General features: G+C 41.5%; 1 protein-coding gene across 1 annotated transcript in view; it reads left to right on the top strand.

Annotated features, from left to right (window-relative positions):
• GRIK5 (glutamate ionotropic receptor kainate type subunit 5) overlaps nucleotides 1–26,736 on the top strand; it is a 168,116-nt gene that overhangs the window by 95,358 nt on the left and 46,022 nt on the right. Inside the window, exons 9-12 of the mRNA XM_018554791.1 lie at nucleotides 890–994; nucleotides 1,764–1,871; nucleotides 4,933–5,136; nucleotides 17,290–17,403. Coding sequence (XP_018410293.1) covers nucleotides 890–994; nucleotides 1,764–1,871; nucleotides 4,933–5,136; nucleotides 17,290–17,403 — 531 coding nt within the window. The remainder of the gene's footprint in view (nucleotides 1–889; nucleotides 995–1,763; nucleotides 1,872–4,932; nucleotides 5,137–17,289; nucleotides 17,404–26,736) is intronic.

The following is a 26,736-nucleotide window of genomic DNA, read 5'->3' as shown; positions in this document are numbered from 1 at the left end:
ATTTATTTTTGTGTGTAGCTTATAGCTTTATATGTACATAGGGCAGCCCAGAGATTGATTAAGACAGGACAGGAGTCTAGCAAGGTAGCAGCTTTGCTAACTCCCTCATCCCTTTAGTTGACATTGATAATGACTGCAATAAGCAAAGAGAAGTTGCCACATTTGCATTGTTTGTACTGGTATGACTCCATCAGACAACAAATGTCTACAAGTACATCCTTCCTTTTGAAGTGACAGGAAGTGAACAGCTTTGACCAGTTGTGTTCTCCCTCTAATTTACATCATGGGCGTTGTAGCTGGGTCCCCTGAACATTCAGCAGGCCCTAGGATCCTGCCAAGGTTGCCTCTTGAGTAATTCAGTTCTGAGGCAGCCATGCCAATTTTTTTTACATACAAAGGTTCTGCTTTGCATTGCTACACCATGATTGTGCTTTAGTGCTTGTGTAACTGTTACTGCTGTCTGGAATGGTCCTTAAAGTCCCTGAATACATTGCTTCTGTCAAGGGTCAACATACAGTGCAAATTATACTATATACTATTGTTTTGGTTTGTTAAAAATTAGGGAAGGAGACATGTCTGTCCTCGCTCCCATGTTACTGCACTGAGTGTCTGAAGCCAAATTACCAACCTCATGTGGAAGGAAAAGAGTGACTCACATGTTCCCCATGCCCAGACTTACTGGGTAGCATGGGAGCGAAAGCAAGGTGAGGTTAAGCTGCTGGTGCTGCCATTCAAGTGAACTTGTTACATTTGCTTGTACAGATAAAACATGGGTTCACTATAAATGAGCTCCACAGCTTTGGTACTCAAACAGGACCATTGATCAATTCTAAATTTGAAATATATCACATTTTGCCTCCCTCCATTCTTCTTCATTTCTACTTATCAGGTAGAGTACGATGGACTGACTGGACGAGTGGAATTTAACAGCAAAGGCCAGAGGACGAACTACACCTTGCGTATCTTAGAGAAGGCAGGGGATGGTCACCGAGAGGTAAATAATATATCCACATCAGTAAATGACAAGTCTAGGGACAGTCTAAATAACTAAATAACTGGATAACTTTTCACAAAGCCCTAAAAACATGAGGAGAATTTTGCTAGAGCAGCACCTTGCAAAAGCCACCATTGTTATCTACTGAGCCACTATTCTCTTTGACAATAGTACATTTTAATAGCATTTAAACTTAAGCTCCAGCCTTAACATGTTTTTATAGTTTTGTATAGATTAGGAAATGTTCTGGACCGACTTTAAGGTTTTCCAAGCTGTTTAAATCCTCATTGGGGAAATTTCCTTTGACTTTCTCTTTCAAGGGTAGGAAGTGCAGGGAACTCTCCCCAGACAAGACAACAGTAAAAGGATCTAACCCTTCCTCAGTGTATCCAAAACTAGTAAAACAAGCAAGATTTACAACTTAATTTACACTCCAGTCAAACATGAAAATGGGATGTGACCTATTTGCTTAGTGGCTCTAATTTTCCTCCTGACTTTCAACTTATGCTGTCGGCTGCCTTGCTCATTAAACCCATACAGTTATCAGTCTTAAAGTTTTATGAATGGGCATCTGAATGAGTTCTGGGTGCCATCCTCTACAGGCCTAAGAGAGAGAGGTTGCACAATAGTGAACCATGTGATGAGAAGCTGCAGAACTGAAAAACCTGCCCAACTGCATTGGATCATGCAAAACATTAGCAAAGTTTCCTAGATTATAATACCAGTCTATTGACAGATGTTGCTTATTACCTTCTCTCTTCCTTCACAGGTTGGAGTTTGGTACTCAAACCGCACCTTGGCCATGAATGCTACCAGCCTGGACATTAACGTGTCAGACACCCTTGAGAACAAGACTCTGGTGGTCACCACAATTCTGGTGAGTTCTTCTAAGACAAACCTTGTACATTTTATAAACTTGTGATGCCTAGTTTTCAACTCAGCCTGCAGCCTCTGCAACAATCTTTATGCATCATGGCCGGATTCTATATAAATATTTTACCGTCTCTGTAAATTTCCTCTGCTTGTTCTAGATGTTATCTTTTGATTACCAGCAATATAAAGGAAGCTTATGAAATCCCGTCTGACAGGCTAATTTTTCAGTGCATTTATTTTTGAGTTGTTTATCTTTCGTGAGTAATATTTGTTCTTATGTCTCCTTTTCTGGAGCTAGTCACAAAGTTCTGCTTGACTTTTTGATACTGAAAAGATTCTCCATTAAGCAGACTTTGCATCAAAATGCTAGGGTGATGTCACCCGGCCTTCTACTGAGGTAGTGGAAAAGCTGAGGATCCCCAATCTCATGAGAAGATGCTCCTAGACAGAGCTGGAGTGACTTCATGTGAGATTCATCTTTCCCAGTTTTCCCAGGAGAAGGAACAATGATGTCACTGACTTTAACTTTTATCGTATTTTTTTGGGAGACCTTGTCACCAGACAAAACCTTGCAGCAGCAAAGGATAATGAGCATGACATTTTCCCACTTTTTTTCCCATGTTGTGACCCGTGTTACTTTAGTAAGAATCTGACCAGTTCCTGGAAATGTCAATACCTGTCTATGCCAGTGCCTTCTATTCCCTCTGTTCCCTTGCTGCTATGTGGGCAGACAGTAGGAGCCTGCACAGCTACTTGTTAGCAATTGCTAGAATTGCAGGCAAGATCAGTGATTTGTTATCTGTGCACCCTAAAGTCCTTAACTAGAAGTGCCAGTTGGCTCAGAGTCCTTAATGCACAAAAATGTAAACAAAAGCAGAAGTTGGTTGCAGTATGAGCAGAGCAGAGGTGTCAATGCTGGTATCATTCAGCGCTCTGATGTGTGCAAGCTCCTACTATCAGCCTCTCTGCTCTGTCATTAGATAAATGAGAGGCTGTTCAGTGAGCCTCAAACATAAATCAATGATAGCATGGGAATACTATAGAATGTCATTGGAGTGACAGCTCTGAATCTGCCTGGGGCTGCTAATGCAAATCAAAGATGGCAGCAGGCAGCAGAAGGCTCAGGCTTGTTCAATATCATAAGATTATCAATAATTACAAGGGGTTTAATGCTCAAAACCAGTCACTTGACATATAAGCTTATATGATTATAGGATTGTTGTGATAATAATAGTGTGGGGATTTCCATGTGGGGGGGGGGGAAAAATTACATTACAAGACAGGCAGACTTTGCCTTTTTGAAGCAAGATGAACTGCAGCGAAACCTGTTTATTTCACGTGTCAGACAAAATAGGAAGCTGGGTTTTGAACACTTTTTTCCATTACAATGTGTGTTCCTAAAAGAATTCATGATTTTTTTACATTTCAGTATTTTAATTTAATTTTCAATCAAGTGTTTGAGTATTTCACATTTAACACTTGCTGCCAGTAGGGAGAACTGCATCCAAACATTATTGTTTGTGAAATCTATTCTATTGAGTTACCTGCTATACAATTATACATATTTGTTAGCAAAGATGGCAATGTCTTAAAGTATAACCTATCACTTTGCCCATTAGGGGAAAAGATACAGGTTCATCAGATAGCCCACCTCCTTATTTAAGATACTTGGATTCCCATGCCAGACACAGCCTTATAAAATACCTGGTACATTAAGCTATGGGAGGCATGTAAGTGATCTTCTTCCTTATGATGTAGTGTTAAGTGCCTGTATGGCTGACTCCAAAGTGTCAACGATGTCACAGGAGGGAGAGGGTAAGGTCTTTAGCCATGTGTAAGCTTTACTTTGATAGGTTATTTTGACGGGTTCACTACCAGTGGATTAACACAGCCTGCCAGGAAGCCTAAAGTTAGTTCTGGGTTTTCCCATTAGATAGATTATTTATTATTGAAGCATTACATCCACACATCCTTGCTTTCTCTTCCATTTTAGTGAATATAATAAAGTTTTATTGCTTATAACTATATAGATGTATAAATTTAAGTGAAATAAATGTACCAAGCCATTTAAGTATTATAATTTAAAGAGAAGTGATCATCTTTTTAGTGTTTTATATTTAACTACACTCGTGAAACAAATTAGCTTAATGTACAAAATCATATCAATGTGTATCACCTTGTTCCTATGTATACACTGAAATTATATATTAATGGGAGTAATCCTATGGTATTTTCTCAGTACAAATGCAGGTTTGTTTCCCTGCTGTCAATAAATTACTGTAAATCTGCCAGACGGGTTCTCAGACCTTTGCCTAGGTTGGGGGGAGGTCAGTGATTTCTCTTTTTGTGGATTTTCAAGGCAAGGTCCCAATGATATTGACATTGACTATGTGACTGGGACCCCCTACTTGTATACATGGAGAAGTCCTCCCTTCATCAGCCCACTGTAAACAGCTATGAAATCCCTGTTCCTCCTGTGGCTGATATTTTGGGGGCCCTGGAGTCCGAGGGGTGAATTGTTGTGTTTTCTGTGGAGAACCCTTTAACCCTAACTCAGTCATTATTTCAGTTAGAGTTGGGAAGAGTTAAATTTGCATCAGGTTATTAGTTCTCTGTGACCCCATTGGGGAGATTTTGCCTCACTTGCTATCCCTGTGACACCAGGGAAAGAAATGGGGGTTGTTCTAGGGACTGGAAGGCATTGAAAACATTATACAAATGATTCAGCTATTCTAAAGTCTCCCGTTTGTACCTAAATGTTTTTTTTTATCTGTGCCCTGTTGGAAAGATTCCATATCACTGTCCAGGCAAGAAGTAAAGAGAAATTTGCTCAGTAAAAACACAGCCAGCAATGAAAATCAGAGGCTCTAACCAATTTCCTACTCTATCCAAGTTTTGGCTGGAGTTGGGCTTTAACCACCACAGTCACACTCAATAATCTACTCCTTGACTTGTCATTGATCCCATTGCTGTCATATCCCTGTTGACCCAAAGGTAAACGTGTGGTTCATTTCTTGGAATCCCGTCCACCTCCTCCTCACTGATCTCCCACTGTCTTTCCCCAGGAGAACCCATACATGATGCGTAAGCCGAATTTCCGCTCCTTATCCGGCAATGACCAGTACGAGGGCTTCTGTGCTGAGATGTTGATGGAGTTGGCTGCACTTCTAAGATTCAACTATAGGATAAAACTTGTGGAGGATGGACTGTATGGAGCCCCAGAGCCCAATGGATCTTGGACAGGGATGGTGGGAGAGCTGATAAACCGGGTAGGTGGTGGCACCTGGTTCGTATTTGGTCGTTGTATCTTGTATTTGTGCTTCATGCAATTTCTAGTTGTATTTGAAGTGTGAAGACTTTGAAGTATCTTCACAGAATGTAAAAGAGACTTGGCCTGTAAGGTCAAGGGCCTGAAGTATAACTGCTTAAAAAAAATGACACCAGGCTAAAATATAAAGTTTCTGCTTAGTTTGCTTATTTATTCCTTCAACAGCCATAAAATTATGTTCATTGAGCCAGTGTGTGATGTCCAAAATGCTAAGATGTCACCCACAGCTAAAAATCAGTCTTTCAGTGGGATTGCCTGCTCTGTAGGCTTGTAGGTGGGAGGGGGAGGTCCTTATATGAGTTTAAAAGGGAGTGAGAGCCCAGAGTGAGCTTCACCATTGTAGTGAATAGTGTTGAATAGCAGTCCAATGAGCAATCAGAGGGCTGGAAATGGATGTGAAGTCTTCAGTACAACAAGCCATGAAAATTAGCAACACCCCCCTTATGCAATACAACTTATAGCACAGCAGGGGCAGCTGGATTACAATATAAGGTGCATTAAATCACAAATGCTCTGGCGGCAAATCCTGTTTCTGTGTGTGTTTTAAATGAAAGCAGTAATGATTTCTAAAGTGCAGCTGCTCACAGGAACCTATGAGATATCACCTTTCATCAGCTTAAAGTGATATTAAAGCCTATTTTTTTTTCTCCTTTGCTGGAGGCTGTTGCTTTTTTTCATTAAAAGTTTTTAATTGCTTGTTTAATAGTGGGTCCCACGCAGCGCTCTTCCCCCCTGCCGCCTGCATGGGTGCCACCATCGTTCTAATGGAGACACCCGTGCGCGCTCGTGCCCGCTCTTTTCCGCAGTGGCTTTGTGCATCCATAGACACACACAGCCCTGTGACAGGCCACGCCCCTTCCCTCTTTGATTGATGGCAGAAGGAGCCTATGGCTCCTCTGCCATCAGTATCCTCCCCCCGAAACTCGGAAGTTCAGGGAACAGAGGATAGCTTCGGGACCGGCGGCGGGGACGAGCGCAGCTGACAGGTAAGTGTGGAGGGATCTGGGGGGGACTGAGGCAGAAAAAAGGTGCTGGGCTGTTTCTACCCTAATGCAGAGAATGCATTAAGGTAAAAAACGCCCAGACCTTAATACTAATTTAAAGCTGTCCAATGTATGAGTAATATATTTGATTGGCTGCACTTGATTTCTGCCCCAATCATGATTCTGATTATCAAATAAACAGTGGGCTGTTAGTGGTGTTGATCTGTGAACTGACAAGTGAAGAAAAAGAAACAAAAAACTATTGAAAGGGGAACAGTTACTGTATATCTTTACCTATGGCTATATTGTATTTGCTTGTTCTGGCTAGCCAGATTGAGTGCTGGGGAATTTTAATATAAAATGCTGCTCAATTCATAGGGGAAAGATGTGGGACAGACTTATCCCCTTTGGCTATTCACCTTTGGATGTGTTACCTTGTCTTCTGTGAGTAGAGGTCTTGCCCCCTGAAGTGGCCATAGGTTGAATGGACAAGCAGGTTCTGATGGCTGGGTCGCAGTTAGGATTTCCAACATCAGTGCATCATCCCAATAGCAGCGAGTCCCAACACAACATTACTGCAGCAATCAAGGCCTGTAAATTAGAGTACTCAGATCCTGGGGTGTTCTATTACGTTAGGACATACGGTACCATTTTGCATCTGCATGTAGCTCAGAAGGAATAACACTCATTCCCCTATGACCTATGACTGACTGAAAAATGAGTAGTACAAGTAGACTCTTTGGTGCCTCCTATGTGGACTGACCTCACCCCCTCTGCTAATTTGGCAGACACCAGGGCTGTCCCTTTAATAGGGCACCTCTTTGGATCATGTGGGGGGGCGGCTGTGTGTCACTGGTTGCCAGGAGCTGGGCAGGACACTGAGCCTGGTGGGGAGACGCAGAGCCTGCAGAGAGCAGCGTCACTCCACCACCACCCACCCCAGGCTAAGGCTTTATATTCAAATCTTCAATCGTGAACATTTGTCTACTACTGACCACTGAATGAAGAAAATATCTGTAATATAAACTTGCATCTATATGTTAATGTCACATTAAGATACTTACATTTGAAAAAATACATTTAAGGATTTGTAAATGAATACAGAGCTGCATTAATTTGTATCTTCAACTATAAGGTCCCATTTAAAAAAAAGATTATTTATGTTTGAATAGTAATGTTTAAGGCACTGGAACCTTTGTTGTATTATTATTGGTATTTTTATGTAGCGACGACAATTTATGCAGCGCTTTACATAGTTGTGCCCCCAAAGGAGCTGACACTGTAAGGTCCCTGTTTCACATGCAAACAGGGCCAATTTTAGACAGGAGCCAATGAACCTTCCAGCATGTCTTTGTAGTGTGGGAGGAAACCAGAGTACCTGGAGGAAGCCCATGCAAGCACAGGGAGAACATGCAAACTTCTTGCAGATAGTGTCCAGACCAGGATTTGAACCATGGACCCTCACTGCTGCAAGGCTACTACATTACTGTGCTGGCTTACCACTACTCCACTGTGCTGCCTTCTTGTAAGGCCCCTGTCCAAGTATATGTGTATATAACTGTGTTCAAAAGGATGATGATTAATTTATAGCAGCCAATCAGGTTTTACCTTTCTGCAGTCTAGTGACAGACTAATTATGATTGTTTGTTAAGGGTAAATGCACTTTTTATATCGCTGTTTGCCTTAAAGGTCATTTCCATCTGACTTCAGGCCCTTTAATTTGCCATTACACTCTAGCTATCCTAATGTGTTGGCAGCCATTCGATGTTCGCGTGTTTAATCATGCAGTCAGTGATATGTGCATAAGGTCGGTAATTATTGATGATAACGAGCAGAGATTACATGAAGCTGTTCAGGCGGTGGAAATATTACTGGCTGCGCTCGTGAGAATTATATATCCAGTATGTCTGTGCCAGTGTATCAGATTCCTTTCTGTGGGGAGACAGCAAACCCGGGGGAGCCTTAGGTGAGATATTAGAGGTTAATAGGGTCAGAAATACAATTCGTAAAAGTCTTGGAGTTTTGGTTGGGTGGGAGCTTTGTCAGCAAGTGGGAGGAATTGACAACAGTGAGGTGTGGTTAGGGCAGACCAGGCCTAGGTCAAGCTGATTAGTCCAAAATTTGTACAATTTGAAATGGTACTGGCAGAGGGCCTACAAAAGCACAAACGAACTAACCTGTAGGGAAATCATCTTTGTACATACCTGTCCATCGGCCCATTTGCTAAAACTTCATGCTGTGGCAGGGATCCTGGCACTGATCGGATTTCGCGTTTCCAGGTGTGTAGAATAGCATATCTGGACACCAAGGTTCCTCCCGATCACTCCTATGTCACTTTTATGTCCTGTGGTGACTAGGAGTCAATAAGAGGAACCACAGGAGGAATCACAGGGGTAAAAGAGGGACCAACATCTTGCTGAGACCCACCCCTGAAGAGTGGAGGCTGTTGTTGCTGCAAATGAAGGCCAACTCCATACTAATGCCTATGGTTTTGCAATGGGATGTCCAACAAGCTTATATACTGTAGGTGTGATGGTCAAGTGTCCATAGGAATTTGGCTATATAGTGAATTTCTTACTGTAAAAAATATAGAGATTTGTAGGTTTACCATCCGAGTGAGCACTCAGTGGCTTGGTGCAGTTGAACTCCAAAGAAATTCTTATATGAAGATAACAAGTTAAGAAAATTGTAAACTGCAGGGAGATAAGAGGATCAGAGGTTACAAATAATAATAATTTTGAAATAAACACACTTCTAAGCAAGGCAATATATTCAGAGAACTTAAAGTACATATAGGAAAATGCATCAGCTGTAATGTAAATAATTAAAGGGTTTGTACTCCAGTGGAAATGTCAATACAATGCAAATCTGCAAGGTTACAGCTAAACAGGAAATAAATTATATTCTCAGTATATAGTTTGAATCATTATTGTAACAATTACTTGACAAAATCTTTGATGTGACTTTCAAATTTTTCCATTTGTATTTTGCCATATTTAAAGTGACATTAAAGTCAAATTTTTTCCCCTCCCCCCAATCTTAAACAAAACACTTACCTTAAATGATGTCTCTTAATCCGATCTTCCTCTTCTTTCCTGTCCTTTTCAGCCATCTCTCCAGCGCTGACTCCTCTGTCCTTGCTGGCACTTCCTGTCCCACGGTGTCTGCATGCGGATGCACGCGTCCATAGACTTACCTTGCGTCTCTCCTCGTCTCCTGGCTGAAAATCCGAACTGCGCATGCGCCTGCCCCAAGATGCTTTGCGGCCGACCGAGCAGTTTCGGATTTTCGGACGGGAGCACGCGGCGAAGACAGGGTAAGTTTAAACCGCTTTTAGATCTATTTTATTTTTACTTTTTGCATATATATTGCTTGCTAGCATTAGATATATGCAAAAAAAGGAAATCGATGGCTAACATGGTACAATACTCTAGCACTGCCATATCTACATACAAGGAGCTCACAATTTGTACACATTTTGGATAAATTTAGGAAAGGTAATACACTAAAAGTTAGCCAAAAGTTTGTGGCGAACTACTAGACCATCACACCTATATGATCCTGTTGGACATCTCATTCTAAAACCATGGTCATTATTATGGAGTTGGCCCTTACTTTGTGACAACCTCCACTCTTCTGGGAAGAATTTCCACAAGGTTTGAGTGTGTAAGTGGGAATTTGTCCTTTCTAGACATGTGCAATTCGCTTCATTCCGAATCAAAATTCGTACGAATTTTCCGAAATTTGGACATTCGGACACATACGAATTTCCAAATCCCAATGCATCCGAATGTGTCCAAATTTCCGTTTGCGAATTTCGGATCCTGTCCAAATTTCGTTCAAAAATTAAACTGAATCAGACATGTGATTCTGGCCAATCACATGTATTTTTCGGTTTAATGGATCTGAATGGGTCTGAATACATTTTTTCGTTATGGGAGCCATATACACATATATATATATATATATATATATATATATCTATAGATATATATATCTATATATATCTATAGATATATATAATGCTAAAGCTGAGGCTCCTAGACTGGAATGGCATTGAGGATCCGAATTTCCGAATTGCATTCGGGGGCTCCCAAATGCCATTCGGGTCTGGGAGCCTCAGCTTTAGTAATATACTGTATGTATATGGCTCCCGGACCTGAATGGCATTCCGCAGCTCCCAAATGCAATTTGGAAATTCAGATCCTGAATGCCATTCGGGTCTAGGAGATTCAGCTTTAGAATTAATATGTGTATATGATATTCTGTGGTAGCTGTAATGAATATTCGTTCGTAAACTTATCCGAAAACTAACAAAAATTTTGATTACGTCAGAATCCGAAACCCCGAACCAAATTGAATTTCGGAACCAAATCCCAAATCCTGAAATAACGAAATATCCGAACCAAACCGAACCAAATTTGTCCGCAGCTTACATGTCTATTCCTTCCCCCCCCCCAGGTCTGAATCTAAAAAAAAAATGTAACGTTTTGGTATTAAAGGGAAAGTATTGTCAGTGAGAACACATTTGATTTATTCCACTACAGGCATAGTAGATTAGTCATTGCAATAACTTTTCCTAACTGCTTACCAACTGCTGAAATAAGATATCAGCCACACAGAAAGTGCATTGTTCTTAGTGAGTCGGCTGACTCCTCAACTTGTATTGTAAGGCGGAGCAGTAAAGCAAACTAGAAGAGGGGCAAAGAAATTATTTTTTAACAAAAACAAATATTGAAGTAGAGTTGGGCTTATAAAATGGTCATCACCGACCAAGTTAAATTCACCATTGCGTCATCTTTTATTGGTCAGAATCTTGAGACCTGCCTTCATTCTGATGGAGGCAATTCTCCACATTTCATTTGGCATAGTGCTGGATTTGCTTGATAGAAAGACAAAAAGTAGTCACAGTTATCTATTCCTGGGAAACATTTATTATTGGGTCACCCCTAACTGCCTCCCTTTCTGCAAGCCTTCGACCACTCTCACGCTTACGGCTTCACCGTTCAATTGTATGATAATTTTCACCCCCTGTGCATTCCATTCTTACCTGGCTTTTAACCGTTCCTGCGAGGATTCTGATTTTAATTAATATTTATTGCCGACCAAAACAGCATTCGAGAGAATCAGTCTCCGATTGATCAGAATTCCCGCCATTAATCACCTGCTAATGCCCCTACGTTCTGGCATGGTGACAGGGAACAAGATTTTATTAATGAACACGCTGTGGGTGGAGGCAGAAGGCTCATCTGTCTGGCCTGGCAGTAGAGACTTGAAAGGCCTTGAGGCCTGCTGGTTGTAGCAATGTGGGGTTTCACTCTTTCCCACCAAGAGGCTTAAATGATGATGACGACTATGATGGCTCTGCTGCTCTCTCTCTCTGATAAAAGATGGTTAGGAGGGGGCTATCCTTTCAGTCAGAGGCACCCCTGGGTCATATAACCAATTCATTGTAATTAATCCAGATAACTTCAGGAACGGCTAACTGGTCATAATAGAGTTATATAGATTTATATATAAAGCAACTCGTCCTTGTATTACGATAAAGGAACACAATTAGCATGATTAGGAAATGTACAACATTTCATATATGCAGAGTTTGGTTCTACTATATTTGCATATCTGTTTTAATAAAAAGCTGTTCTAACTAGTATAACTAGTATCGTGCCATTGACATGTAATAGCATGGAATGGCAAAGAACAAACATATTCTTAACCCTTGCAGTAGGGCTACCCCCTCACTGCAAGGGTTAAGTGTTAATTTTTCTCTAGGGACAAAAACAACAAAGTTATACTAACCTGAACAGATAGCTGGCTGTTAGACTGGTGCCTGAAGCCTTGCTCCCCCTCCGCTCCGACCGTCTAAGGTCCTGTGAGACATCACATACTATAAGTGTAGAAGACGTGAGGACGCCAAGAGACATTTCGTTGCCGGAGTGGAGGAGGATGCCGGCTGGATAGACCTGTCCAACGACCAACTGGCTGCAAGCTTCAGGTGAATATAACTGTGCTGTTTTCATCCCAAGACAAAAACGAGTACTTAACCCTAGTACTAAAGGCTTCTCCACACCATGTCCGGACCAGACCGGAGCAGATCTGCAAATGCAAAAAGTTTTTATTAAGCTTAAAATCAGTTTTCAGGTGCAGTCCAGTGCATTTCCATGCATTTTTGACGCGTTTGCATGTGTTTTGGTGCGTTCCAGACCAGAAAAAGTAGTGCATCCAGAGTTTTTTTTCCCCCTGCACCAGAATGGGCTGCACTGGTGGAAACAAAACCCAGAAATACCATAGGAATACATTGGGATGCATTTCAGGTGTTGGACAAAAACTGTTCTGGTCCGGATTTGGTCCGGACATGGTGTGAACAAGCCCCGAGGGAGTAGCCCCACTGCAAGGGTTAAGAATATCTATATTCTTCTTTAAAGTGACCCTGTCATTAAGAACCCCAAAAATGCATCCCTGTGCAAGAAAACTGTAAATGCCTACTTTTCCCATTGTCCACTGGGAAGAATGTCCATCGCTTTGACCCTCAGAAGCTTTGACTGATTCCTCCTACTGGTCTCCCAGTTGTTGCAGGACAGATTACTGATCTGGAGGGCCCATGTTATTGACACCCAGCAGACTTTATGTGACGATTTCCTGAGATTAAAGCAGTTTTGGTGAGAGCAGGCAAGATAAGTGTTTCCAATTGTCTTTTACAGGTTTGCCTTTTTGGGGGTTGCTTTAACATAAAGGAAATATAACTGTCATTTTTAAAACTCAGCACCTCTCAACTAAAAACAATGGTTCCTTTTTAAAATGAAGAATTCTCATTCTTATTTTCTGGGATGAAAGCCTGGCCCCTGCTGCCCTCTAAGCCACATTTGTGGCCAGTGAGACCATCACAAAAGTGGGCCAAAAGTGAGGCGTAGGCTGTCACAAGGAGAACTCTGCTGCTAGCAACATAGGCTGTATAGCATTTCACACACCTCTGTTGAACAGTCCCATGCTGGCCCCAAATGTTGCTAAATCTCATGGGACTACAATGGATGGACATCTTGCTGGCCCCGCTTTGTGGAAGCGATTTCATAGAGACTAGCAAGCAGTCTCTTAGCAATCCCAATGCTGCTGATTTGTCTCCAACATCAAGAGTGTAACATCAGCCATACTAGTAGGGAGAGGAATGGCCGGGCTCTCAACCACAACACCAAAACCTGGGTTTATATTTGTACTAGAGTGCCCCCTGATTCTGGCCACTTGATATCCGAAGTAGATAAGGCCTACTCCAAATCAGATTTCTTCATCAGTTACAGACTGAGTACCTGTCAATTTGTAAGTACGAGGGGCATTTATCTCTGGCAAAGCTGTTTCTCCATTGTTACAGGAAGAAGGGGAGCGGGTGCTAAGGGTTGTAGCAGAAAAATTATTATTCTTCCCCAGCTATAAACCTGAATGATATAGAAAAGGTTTAGCGGCTTGATCTTACCTGTTATTTGTGACGTAGAACTTGAATATCTGTTTCAGTGTGTGGCTTGCGACTTTTTCTGTTTCGTAGCATCGTCTGAATGCAGCCAGCTTGTTCCAAAACTGTGTCCTGTCTTCATTTGGAAAATTATTTACTAACAAAACAAAATTTTGTTAGGTTGTGTAATCTTCCTTGTCCTTTGCAGTTCCCTGTCAAGGAACCAGTAATGTCACTGGGACAGGAAGTACTTATCTCATAGCTGGTATTTGCTGTAGGACACCAATGTTGTGCTTCTCATTAGAAACACAACATTGGGACCCTACCTAAAAGCTGCCCAGTCTAGCGATCTTTATTAAAGGGTCAAATGCATTAGAGCAGGCAGCTTCTAGGTGGGGAGTCTTGGTGTGCTGACGGTTCATAGCCTTATGGATTAAAGTTGTTATTTGTGGTGGTCTGCGGTGTGTGGCTTCTTCTCTTGACACAGCTCCCGGCCTGCAGCCCTTGTGCCCACGTATTGCAGGTTTGGAGTTGGATGGAGCCTGATGTCACCTTTGCACTAGTACTATGCAAGTAGTATTATGGCTAGCAATGTGAGCACCCCAACATTGTATTCTGTAACCACATTGAGATCACCATGAAGGGTGAGCTAACCCAAAACCGATATTAAAATGTTTGGTAGACGCTTACCTCGTATTTATTGAAATGCTTTTTGGTAGACTGGCTGTGTCCAGGGGAAGTGCATCTGTACCATGTGCAAATTCAGGTCGGCATGTAGCAGCATGCAGCCATGTCCTGTTATTGAGCTAGATAGGGGCTGCATGCACCAGCTGTCACTCCCAGGTACAGGTTTCTGCACAGACGTGCATGTTGTAGCTAGGGGAAAAACTCTGTAGTGCCTCTTCTCTTGGTTCCCTAAGCACGTGCTTATTTTGTGGTTAATGGTTAATCCAGCCCTGAAGCAGGGTATAACGTTGCAGACAGTGGTGGGAATTGTGATAGGCTCACCTTAAACTATACATGACTACAGAGTGGGGTGTGAATTAAAAAATGGTGACGATGATTGTAATAGGCCCACTTTAGGTGTGTATGACTAAGAAGCAGTGGAGAGAAGAGTCTTCGGCACTCCAACTGTGATATAACTTTGTCCTTTGTTGACACAAGTCTGTCTTATAATGATAGACTTGCTTTAATAAAGGGCAAAGTTATATCACAGTTGGAGTGTCGGAGACTCTTTTCTCCATTGCTTATGAGTACGGCAACATCCTCTTGTCACTGCTGCACCCACCATGAATCCTGTGATCCACCAGTGATGGGACATATATAATAATTTGAATAAGAAGCAGGGCTTAAAATATAAGATAGGTAAATTGTAATAAGCAGACTTTTAGGTGAGTATGACTATGAAGCAGGACGTAAAATATATGGTGAGGTTGGGAATTGTAATAGACCCACTTTAAGGTGTGTATGACTAAGGAGCTGACAGTAAAATATGGGATGGCTATTGGAATGTAATATGCTCACTGTAAGGTGTGTGTATGACTAAGAAGCAGGGCTTAAAATATAAGATAGGGTTGGGAAATGTAATAGACTTTTTTTTAGGTGAGTATGACTATGAAACAGGACGTTAATTATATGGTTGGGGTGGGAATTGTAATAGACCCAGTTTAAGGTGAGTTTGACTAAGAAGCGGACAGTAAAATATAGGATGGCTTGGGGAATGTAATATTCCCACTGTAAGGTGTGAGTACGACTAAGAAGCAGGGTGTACAATTAAAAAACGGGTGAAACTTGTTGAGGGCCCCCTTTAAGGCATACAGGAATAAGAAGTAGGGTATAAAATAAAATGGTGGTGGGAAATGTGATGAGCCCAACTGAAGGTGTACATGAGTAAGAAGCAGAAAGTAAAATATAAGATGGCGGTGACAATTGTAATGGGCCTGGTTTAAGGCATGTAAGAAGCAGAATTTGCACAGAAGATTAGGGCTAGAAAATGAGTATGCTTTAAATTATAGCTCCCAGCTGAGGATATGATGGGAAGCTCTCGGAGTGTTTACCCATAGTAAACCTATAACTGCATTGTTTGCGTACAGCTAAGCAAAAAGCACAGTGCGTGCCCTTGATAGGCAATTTATTAGCGCATTAATTCCGGTCATGTACCCTCCCATCAACCTAAGGGATATACGGATCATTCCTTCCATCCCACGTACTGATACTGTCGCTACAAGAAGATGAGAGAACTCCGGATCCATCACTGCAGCCGCTGGAGACATCAGTAGATTATTAGCAGGCAATGGCTCGCTATGGCAGATGAAAGCTAATGAGGATAGCCTCCAGTATTGTATGACAACCATTATTTCTCATTAAAGGGTGACTCCAGACAGCTTAATAGCCAACTGAAATATGCATATAGGAGATCTTTCTTAACTTGCAATGCATTTATAAAGTCGTGTACTTATTCTTAAGGTTACATCATTTGCTGTGCTATATACTACATAGCATGAAGAGGGTGACTGACAACACATTTCAGAACTGCATGTATGCCGTTTTACCTGCTGCCTGTTCTTTTGGCTTCTAAAGGCTTCAGGCTTGTCAGCAGCTGGTTTGGCAGGTGCCAAATCAGCTGCAGACAAGCCTGAAGCCTTCCCTACACAGCCTAATACAGATTTTAAGCTGGAGGGATTGTAGTCAACATACATGGTTTCTCTCACTAAGCCCTGATGAAGGAGGTGTGCTTTGGACCCCTCAAAACTCATTGGCTACTCTACTCGGTTGTCCCTTGACCCTAGTGGAATAAAGTTGTATCTGGACCGTTTTAATTGGAGCGGCACTTTAATTCCCCAGTTCGGGGCAGGTTTAATTAATATAGAATACTAATTAATACACTAATACTGTACTTAGCTTTGCTGTACTCGTTCACCTGTTAGAGCCCTGGGTCTAATCGCTGTCTAAGCTCCAGGTTGGCTTGTGTCAGAGTTTACAAAGGGTTAATACCCAGATAGCAAGGATAACTTGCCACAAACTTGTGGCAGGGTTAAATTGTAATTCTTCCTAACTTGCTGCACACATTCCTGGCAAGTTGTAGACTTGCAGAACACTTGCAGCACAAGTTCTAGTTGACACTTTTTGAATTTGAAGCAAATTTGCTTAGCAAGCCTAAAGCAAGAGTCCTGCAGGTCTTAGCAAGAGCTCTGCAAGCTCGCTGGTCTGGAGACTTGCAATGCAGAATTGCTGTAATTGTGCAACAAAATTGTGAAGCTTGGCAAGTCTGCAATAGTTTAGCAAGTCATTTTCAAACTTGCAGCTCAATTACTTGCTATCTGGGTAAATGTCTCTCCTCCCCACATGATAGTGATCAGGTCAGGGCTGACCAAAGCATCCTGGGAGGAGAGGGAGAACATTGCATGATCCCTCATAATCACAGGGCCCCATAAAAAATTTTGCTATGGGGCCCTGTGATTTCTATTTACGCCCCTGCTCATACCTGAAAGTACTAGGTATTTTGAAGGCTCTGACAGGCAAATGGGGCAGAGAGGAGTGTGCAGGGAAGGCAAGTGCCAGTGGGTTGGGTAGTGTCCTAGCAAGAGGACCTTTCACTTATGTATATCTATATATATATATATATATATATTTAATCATCATTGTTCTCACTCTCCGTCTTTCCTAACAGAAGGCAGACCTGGCGGTCGCTGCGTTCACCATCACGGCCGAAAGGGAAAAAGTCATCGACTTCTCCAAGCCGTTCATGACTCTGGGGATCAGCATCTTGTACCGAGTACAGATGGTAAGAAGCTACTCAGATCCACAGACCTTTCCTTCACCTCCCTTCATATAACTTATTCATATGTGTTCTTCAGCAAGTGTATAACATATTCTGTAAAAGAAAGATCCAGGGAGTGCATAGAAAGAAATCACTACTCCCCAGAAAACATTGTTTTATTTGGACTAAGCAAAATAATTTTTTCCCAAAGGAACAGAGGTTTCTGTGTAAATGCTATCAATAATCAATAATAATTGGCAAACCTCACATTAAATGTTTTATCTTTTAGTTCCTTCATACTTCTCACCTGTCACCGTTTTAAAAGAACAATCTGATTTTAGTCACAAAAAAGGGGAGGAGTTGAATAAGTGGGTGCAGTCTTGACCTAATATAATTTTTTGGGGGGTTCAGTTTGAGTTGGCTGAGGCTCCATCTGTAGGGCCATGGTTGGTCAAAAGGATGAATTACTCACTGGTTTCTCATGTGTCTTTGGGTGTGTGGCAATATCTCTATACCTGTGTTCCCAGCTCCTCCTACCTGCTATTGTACCTATGTTGGCATCTTGTTCTCTCTTCTGAAAAATCTGACATTTTAGAATTTTCTGGGGGACAGAACTGGAAATTGCAGTAAGACTAATTCAACATGGAGTCATGAAAGTGGCAATACTTTTTTGGGTGGTTCAGCTTGAGTTGGCTGAGGCTAAGTCAGACTCAGTAGGGTCATGGTTGGCCAAAAGGATGAATTGCTCACTGGTTTCGCATGTGTCTTTGGGTGTGTGGCAATATCTCTTTACCTGTGTGCCCAGGTCCTCCTACCTGCTATTGCAACTATGTTGCCATCTTGTTCTCTCTTCTGAAAAATCTGACATTTTAGAATTTTCTATGGGACAGGGATATTCGAGTAAGACTAATTCACCATGGAGTCATGAAAGTGGCATAATTTACCATGGAGCCATGAAAGTGGCAAGACTCTTTTGGGGGTTTCGGCTTGAGTTGACTGAGGCTACGTCTGTAGGGTCAGGGTTGGCCAAAGGGATGATTTGCTCACTAGTTTCTTATGTGTCTTTGGGTTTCTATTGCAACTACCTGACCTTTTGCCAGGTTTCTATTGATCAAGTAAATGAGAGTGCCAAACAAATACTTTGAGAGTTCAACGTATTTAATCATTCATCTGATGATGACCATCATTTTTTTTTCTGGTTGCCATCAGAAGAATGATTAAAGACTTTGGACTCTCCATAACTTTATTCGGCACTCTCATTGACATGATTACATGTGGAACTCTCAATTTGGGTGCCCCCCTTCTTAAAGGGGAACCTGTTTTATAGAGAGCTACCGAGCTCAAGCCAACATGCTTAATTAATAGCCCCGTCTACCTTGTGAAAATGTGTGTCTAGCCCCTTACTCATGCTTAGGTCTCTATTGATTTCTGTGTTCTTATCAGAGAGATTTCATCCCATTTACTGTCAGGGAAATATCCCCAACTGGAACGCAGTCAGTTATAGAGCATTTTTTTGTTAAGAGGGGAAGGGCTAAAACCTTTGTCAGGTTTTTATTACCTTTTCCCTGGGCAGATTTCCTCTCACTTCCAGTCCCAGAGACTGCAATAACAACTTGAATATCCAAAGCAAAAAAATATTGATTAGCATTACACTTTGAGGAAACCATGGGTGATTCATCTCATCAACAATAACAATTTTTAGTTTTAGCTTTAGATTGACTTTATCCACCTCATTCTTTATTTAAAGACAATGGGCCTATGGGCTATATATTGCTTTTTTTCAGCATATTGAGCTTAGGCAATATGGACAGGTGAATACGCTGAAAGAAATGGCATTTACCCAGAAGGCCTTCCATTTGTGGAGAGGATTGTTTACATACAATTCCCCAGTGAACATTGCTTGACACATCTCCTTCGCCTGTAATTCACTCAGATCAGCTCATCATTAGCTTTTCAGATTTTGTATGCTATATAACATTTTCTGTAGAGTAATGTGTACAGATATTGTTTAGTTATTGGTCAATTTTCTGTATATGAATTAACATGTTTTGTTATGGTTAGGGGACCTCTGAACCTAAAATAAAGATAGCTTTTATGCAAAAAGCAAGAACATTCACAAACTTATTTTATAATTGGACAATTGCACATTTTACTGAAGTTTGAAATTACTTACAGGTGAAACTCGAATAATTAGAATATCGTGCAAAGTTCATTTATTTCACTAATGCAACTTAAAAGGTGAAACTAATATATGAGATAGACTCATTACATGCAAAGCAAGATAATTCAAGCCGTGATTTGTCATAATTGTGAGGATTATGGCTTACAGCTCATGAAAACCCCAAGAACCCCAAATCCACAACCTCAAAAAAGTAGATTATTACATGCAATCAATAAAACAAGGATTGTATATAGAACAATATCGGACCTCTGAAAAGTACAAGCATGCATATGTACTCAGTACTTGGTTTGGGCCCCTTTTGCAGCACTTACTGCCATTACTTTTGCACGATATTCGAATTATTCGAGTTTCACCTGTATATGAATGCAGGCACGTTCATATACATGTGTACTCGGGAACAGGAAGCTATACCTGTAAAGGGTGGGGTTTCATAGCCAAACCATTGCAAAGGCCTCCCATCTCTAATCTTGAAGGCAAATCCCATGATAAGGAATACTAATTGTTTTTATAGCAATTGTGTAGAGGTTCTCAAACTTTGTAAACATTCACTTATATGTATTTCCTAAACTATAATAACGTTCATCAACCACTGTTTAGGAAAACAGCTCTGCCCCCTGTTCTTTTGGGCCCCATAGCATTTACATGGTCTACTATGTCTGTAGTTGCGCTCTTGCTTGGGAAGGGCACAAATAAGAGAGACCAAGCAGGCCATAATTGCCCAACCAATCCTGGTGAATATTCACATTTTCTTCTCTCACCCTCTGCTCCTGAGAGTGAAAAGAAGTCCAGTTTAAGCTTCCGGCAATTCTGATTGGGGCTTACACTAGGCTAAGGACCCTTCTTCCATCTTGCTGTGATGATGGCACTTAGGCTTGACGAAAGGCCATTCAGGCACCCAGAATTGCATAACTCCCTATTCCATATCTGGCAATCCTGGATAATTTTACATAACTTTGGTAGTCGAATAAAGTGGTGGGGGAGGTATGGTGAGTTTCAGCAGTGGGTGAGTGAGCAATAGTGACAGTAAAATTGCCTGTATTCATATTTTCTGGTGCCAGTCTTCATCCACTTCCCCTTGCTAATATTTTCATGGTATTGGAGTAGATAAGATTTACCCTGTTATGTAAACCGGGTTATGTGATTTAAACAGGTTACAAAGCACCTAAAAGTACCTTTCAATAAAACACTGGATATATGCACCAGCAAATAGCTGGCTGGACTTTGGTTTATGGTCTGACCATCTTCATAAAGTCTTCTGACCCATCTTAACAACCAGGAATATTCTTGTAAAAACATAACAAAATCTTTTTGATGCGCTTTGGGTTCCCCTGATCTGGGGCACTCTCACCTTGCAGGATTTTGCAGCCCCCACACCTCAAAGTACTGCATCTTGGGATGGGCAGGGATCCTGCTTAAAGCCAAGTTGGAGGCCTTCCTGCTGAGTCTGCCTGGTTTTGATTAAGTTGCTGTTTCATGATAAATATGATCAGTTCGCATCAGCACTTTCAAATTGTTTGTGAATGTCTTGGAGCTCTTTCAAGTGAACCGGTACTGCATTTGAAAGATTTAATGGAACTGTCTTGCCTAGGTAAAGACACCACAATGTGCATGCTAGCAAATTTATTAGATATTAAAGCCTCAAATGTGCCCCTCTCTGATTTTGTTACTTTGTTACTAGGGTCTGACTGTTTCCTGACTCCATGGCTAAGCTCTAGCAGTTGCCATTGTCCTGTGCAATGAGGACAGCATGAGTAAGGCTGATTGGTAAGGGAATTTGGGGAAATTGGAGGCCCAGTAATAAATAAAACTAAATCAGACAGGGTCTAATAAAGGTAATAGCAGGCATCTTGTGTAGTCTTCTCTTAAGTAGGACTTTTAAAATTAAAACAAATGATGCACAGGTTCACTTTAATGTAAGTCACTGCAGATTTGAGGTTTATCGGTCTCCTAAAACAATGTATGTATGTGTTTGCCCTTTCCTTCCTCTACACAGCCCGTCTGTTTCTTGTGTGTGGACATATGTCACTCCATGTTCTGCATTCATTGCTTAGAACGCACATATCTATATATACAATAGGTATATCTTACATTGTCTCCTGTCCCCCATACATACAGTATATGGTTCTTCATCCTGTACGTTAAAGTGGTACTAAATTTAGGAGTTAAGTCTTAAAAATGCATTCAAGTACCTTGTATATTTACAGAAATGTATCTTATTTGTGTATCACTTGGCTGTAGATCCTCAAATCATCTCTGAATTCATGCTGACACTGTCCTTCCTTCTGGAGGGTGGCTACTTTTGTTCCCCATGGTCCCTGTGTGTGTTGTAAAATAGCCACCACTCCAAGCTCACTCCTGTGATGGACTACAATCGCAATACAAATTAGCAAATTAAACATGAGATTGTAGTCCATCACTGGAGCGACTTGGGATCGGTGATTACTCTACAACAGTGGTCCCCAACCCCCGGGCCACGGACCGGTACTGGTCCGTGGATCAAATGGTACCAGGCCGCCCAAGGAACATTAAATTATTTCCATTTTATTTGCTGTGGTGTATTTCTCTCGGGTTTGTCCGACTTTCCACGATTTCCCCCCCTCAGCGAGCCGCGGTAAAATTATCAAACGTTGACCGGTCCGCGGCGATAAAAAGGTTGGGGAGCACTGCTCTACAACACACACAGGGACCATGGGGAACAAAAGTAGCCACCCTCCAGAAGGAAGGAGAGTGTCAGCGCCAATTCAGAGATGATTTGAGGATATACAGCCGAGTGATACACAAATAAGATACAGTTTTGTTATTAGTTACGGTACCTGAATGTATTTTAAGATTTAACTCTTTATGTTACCGAAGGGCAGCCAGCATGTCATCCCTTTAAGGAAGAATTTCTATCATGGTGTGGGAAGAGTGAAATTGTGTCATTTTCATTTACCACTTTTCACAGTCCTTACACACGTCAACATACGCGTGTTAGGGAAATCATTATAGACATTAAAAACTAAAAGGCTACAAAGAAAGGGGCAGAGTTCATCCCACCTTCACCTCCATTTCCCTTACATCCAAACAGTGAAGCTCTGTGGGATTGAACTGCATCATCATGCAAATCGAAGAGAACACAGAACTCTCTTCAGGTTTGTACATCATATTATATTCCTGTTTTGTTTCTATAGTTTTGTACAGGTTCCTTAAAGCCCAAGTGAACTTTCGGGTTATATCGGCTATATACATTTTAGGTGCATCTATACAAAGCATGTGCACATTTTTATAGTTTTGCCTGTCCCCTGCCGAGATGCTGCGGAGAAGGACTCTTGCTCTATGTGTGGAAGCAGTGGTCTCTCTGCAGAGATGCGACTTATAGTTCTGCAATTATACCTGCCTCTTATACCTTCATTCCTACTGCAAGTTTTAATATTTTTTTTGTAGTTAATACATCACTACTGCAAAGGCATGACATGCCCCCTTAGCCCATCATCAGTTTGTGAGCATATAGTCTGCTCCTGTTTTATAATATTAAAAGAGATCTATGGGGTAACCTTTTTTGCCATAGTTCTCTTTAGGGTTATGGGAGGAAATATACTATCCTCCTCCCGTGACCCAAAACTCAGTATATAGCAGGCAATGCGGAGAGCGACGCAGCCAAGATGGGTTCCGACAATACTTTCGAGATCCACCCCGCTGGTTGATTGACACCAGGCTCTGCCTATCTAGCAGCAGAGCCAGCTGTGCCCGCCCCCTCCCCCATTCAATCCTTCAGTCAGCGCTTTAGGATCGGAGAGGGGAGGGGGAATCTCTGCAGGGAGATGATCGGGAAGTAAGTGAGCGGTGGTATGTGTTCGCTCACCTCCCGATCTATAGAAGTGAGTTTCAATGTCACATGTCATCTCTATGGGGATGAGTGTAATTCACTCACCCCATAGTTCCCCTTTAAGTCAATGATGTTAACCGCTGACTAATTTAGTGGTCTCTAGGATAGGATCTCCAAAATGTAACTGTCATGAAGGTCTGTAGTCCACTACTAATACGTCCTACCTGCCTTCTTCTCCTATAGACATTTATCCATTTGATGCAGATCTTGTGATTACTCTTGACCCCAAAATAGGTCCATTGCTTTTTACTAGTCTGATTGGCCAGTCCTTCATATTGAGAACATATAGTTCAATAATTTGTACCAGACTGCTATAAAAACAATAGGTGTGGGGCAGTGTCAGCTTTGGTTATAAAATGGCACAATGTACAGAAGTAAGACCACTGTGGAGCTCCTGTAGGCGGACTTTGCTTATAAATGCTGCATTTGCATTCAGTGCTATGAAAACACATGCCTTCGAGTGCTAAATGAGTGCTCTTGACCGGCATTGCCTAAAGTCCGGAGCGATCTTAAAAGTACTTACTGCATCCGAAGAAATGCAATGTAATTAATGCACAGCATAGGATTGGTCATTCACACTATATGAATAAAGTCAATAGGTAGCTTCAAGCAATACGCAAGGGAACCCGCTCTACTGAGCATGCAGAAAAGAGGGGGGATACACTACAAACACAACAAAAAATATCTCTATAAAAAAACAATCTGCACTCCTAAAAATGAAACCACATTCTAAATATTTAGATATATAAACATATAAAGTGACACTAAACTCAGGAGTTGAATCTTAAAAATGCATTAAAGTACCTTAACTATTGACAAAAATTGTATCTTATCTGTGCATCATTCAGGTGTAGATCCTCAAATCATCTCTGAATTGGTGATGACACTGTCCTTCCTTCTGGAGGGGGGCTACTTTTGTTCTCTATGGTCCCCGTGTGTGCTGTAAAGTAGTCACTGCTCCGAGCTCAGTCCCGTGATGGACTACAATGTCAGTACAAATGAGTAAACTAAACGTGAGATTGTAGTTCATCACAGGAGTGAGCTTGAAGCGGGGGCTGCTGTACAGCACACACAGGGACCATAGAGAACAAAAGTAGCTACCCTCCAGAAGGAAGGACAGTGTCAGCACCAATTCAGAGATGATTTGAGGATCTACAGCCAAGTGATACACAAATATGATACATTTTTGTTAATAGTTAGGGTACTTGAATGCATTTTTAAGATTTAACTCCTGAGTTTAGTGTCACATTAACATGAGTTCTATCCTGGAATGACTCGGGTCACTTATGAATGGAAAGTTGTTAGAAACACAACATATGCGGGAAAAATATATGCATTACAATAAGGTCAGAGTACTACAAAAATAATTAATAGCAGCCCTGAGTCTATATATGTAAACCTCTAAAGTCAAAAGATGGTGCCTTTCCAGGTAGTTGCTGAGATAACATCCAAGTTGACTGATGGAATGGAACTCCACAATTTCTGTATAATGGAATGCAGGTGCACCTGTCAGTATACTTATCACCATAGCTGGGAACGTTCCGGAAATTGCCTGGCAATACCAGAACTTATGTCCAGTTGCGGGGTCATTATCAGAATTAGTATAATCTCTGGAATAAGAGCTGTATGCTTGACTTCATCTTCTATCTCACATATGCAGCGACAAGAAGATCCCAGCAGCTGGCTAATGCCGCGTCTACAGGCAGCCCAGAGCTCAGACAGGGATACTCTTATGAGGAGCTCCTGGGGGACTGTTGTGGAAGGGTTCTTTTGAAGAGGAGGTCTCCGCTGGAGTGTGGGAGGGTGGTGAAATTTTTTTCTTAATATTTTATTGTAGATTCCTGATGTATCATTTAAGCCCCTCCCACCTTTAGCGTTTTTTGGCCAGTCTCCCCATTTGGCAAGCACCACCCTCACCCCCCACCCACATTCTCAGGAATTTGGATTTTCCAAACTTCCCAGGTATGCTTACCATGTCACTTCTACGAGCTGGTCCACCACATAGACTGGGTGAGTTACATGGTGCAAGCATGTCCTATGGGGCATTTTCCGGCCCCATTCCGTTGTGCCATTCTACCAATCCTGATGAAGTGACTGCAATACATGTGTTTACTCCATCAGTTGACTGGGTTCTATCCTTCCTTATCCATCCTTTGACTATACAGATTTACTCATATAGAAGGTTTGCACATATTTATCTGCAGTCTTTTATATGGCATGTTCCTTACAGTTTTCCATAAGTGACTCAACGTAGATCATTCAAACATAGAACCCATGTTGAGTGTTACAGTATAATAAGTTGTCCATTTAGCTTATGTGTTTACTGATGGATGAGTTGTTTGGGAGAAAAATTAACTGCTTTTAATGATGTGTTTGTGTGTCAGTTGGATAACCATGTGCTTATTGGATACAAGTTCTTTCTTTCATAAAGTGAATCAAATCTCTGACTATATAGAATTTGGTCTCATTTTCAGCAATGCTGATTTTTTTTTTTTAGCACAAAGGGGGGATACTTTTGTGGTTTGTAAAGTGCACTTGGAAAGCGCATAAAACCCCCCAAAAAAGCCCATTGACATGATGGAGAGTCAGGATCATTATTATGATTTCATATATGTTATAGAGCCACCATCAGTTACATTTACAATACAATTCCATACAAGAGGATTAGAGGGCCTTGCTCATGAGAGCTTGCAATCTACAAGATCCTGTGTAACGTGTGTAGTTGCTTTACTAACTACTTAGACATGCAGCCTCTTTACAAACCCACTGACACCTATACGATTCTAACTAAACAAATGTTGTTCCATAACTCAATATTTTTCAAGTCAATATTGTAGCAAATAATTGCCAGTTACTGGCTCCCAGTGGCTTTTCAACTAGTGTAGCTCTAAAAACACAGATGAGTAGAAATTCTATAATAACTTTCCGAGTTGAGCTGAACCAGGTCAGGACCAATTCCACTTAATTTGCCCTGTTCTGCCACCATAAACCAAGAGAGTGCAAACCTTGTCCTCTGTTACTGTGTTTACCCATTTCCAGTGTATTTCTGTGTAATACAGCAAATCTATCAAGCCTTCCCTTTTCTATACAGTCTATTTTGACACTTCTGAATATGATGTCCTTTCTTGACACATCCATCAGTGTGTGCTGTCATTTGTCTGTCACACCATGTCCTCTGTCCTACATATGTCCTCTGCCGCTCAAATAGCTGTTGTTGTCCCCGTTTATAATCTCGCTAATGTTGTCCCAGATGTTCTGCGGGAAGAAGGATGCTTCAGCTATTGCACATCTATATATAAAATAGGCCCAC

The sequence above is a fragment of the Nanorana parkeri genome, unplaced genomic scaffold (assembly GCF_000935625.1).
Source record: "Nanorana parkeri isolate BGI_ZX_2015 unplaced genomic scaffold, ASM93562v1 scaffold173, whole genome shotgun sequence".
Lineage (NCBI taxonomy): Eukaryota > Metazoa > Chordata > Amphibia > Anura > Dicroglossidae > Nanorana > Nanorana parkeri.
The sequence above is the reverse complement of the archived record's forward strand: the minus strand, read 5'-3'. Positions and strand labels throughout refer to the sequence as shown.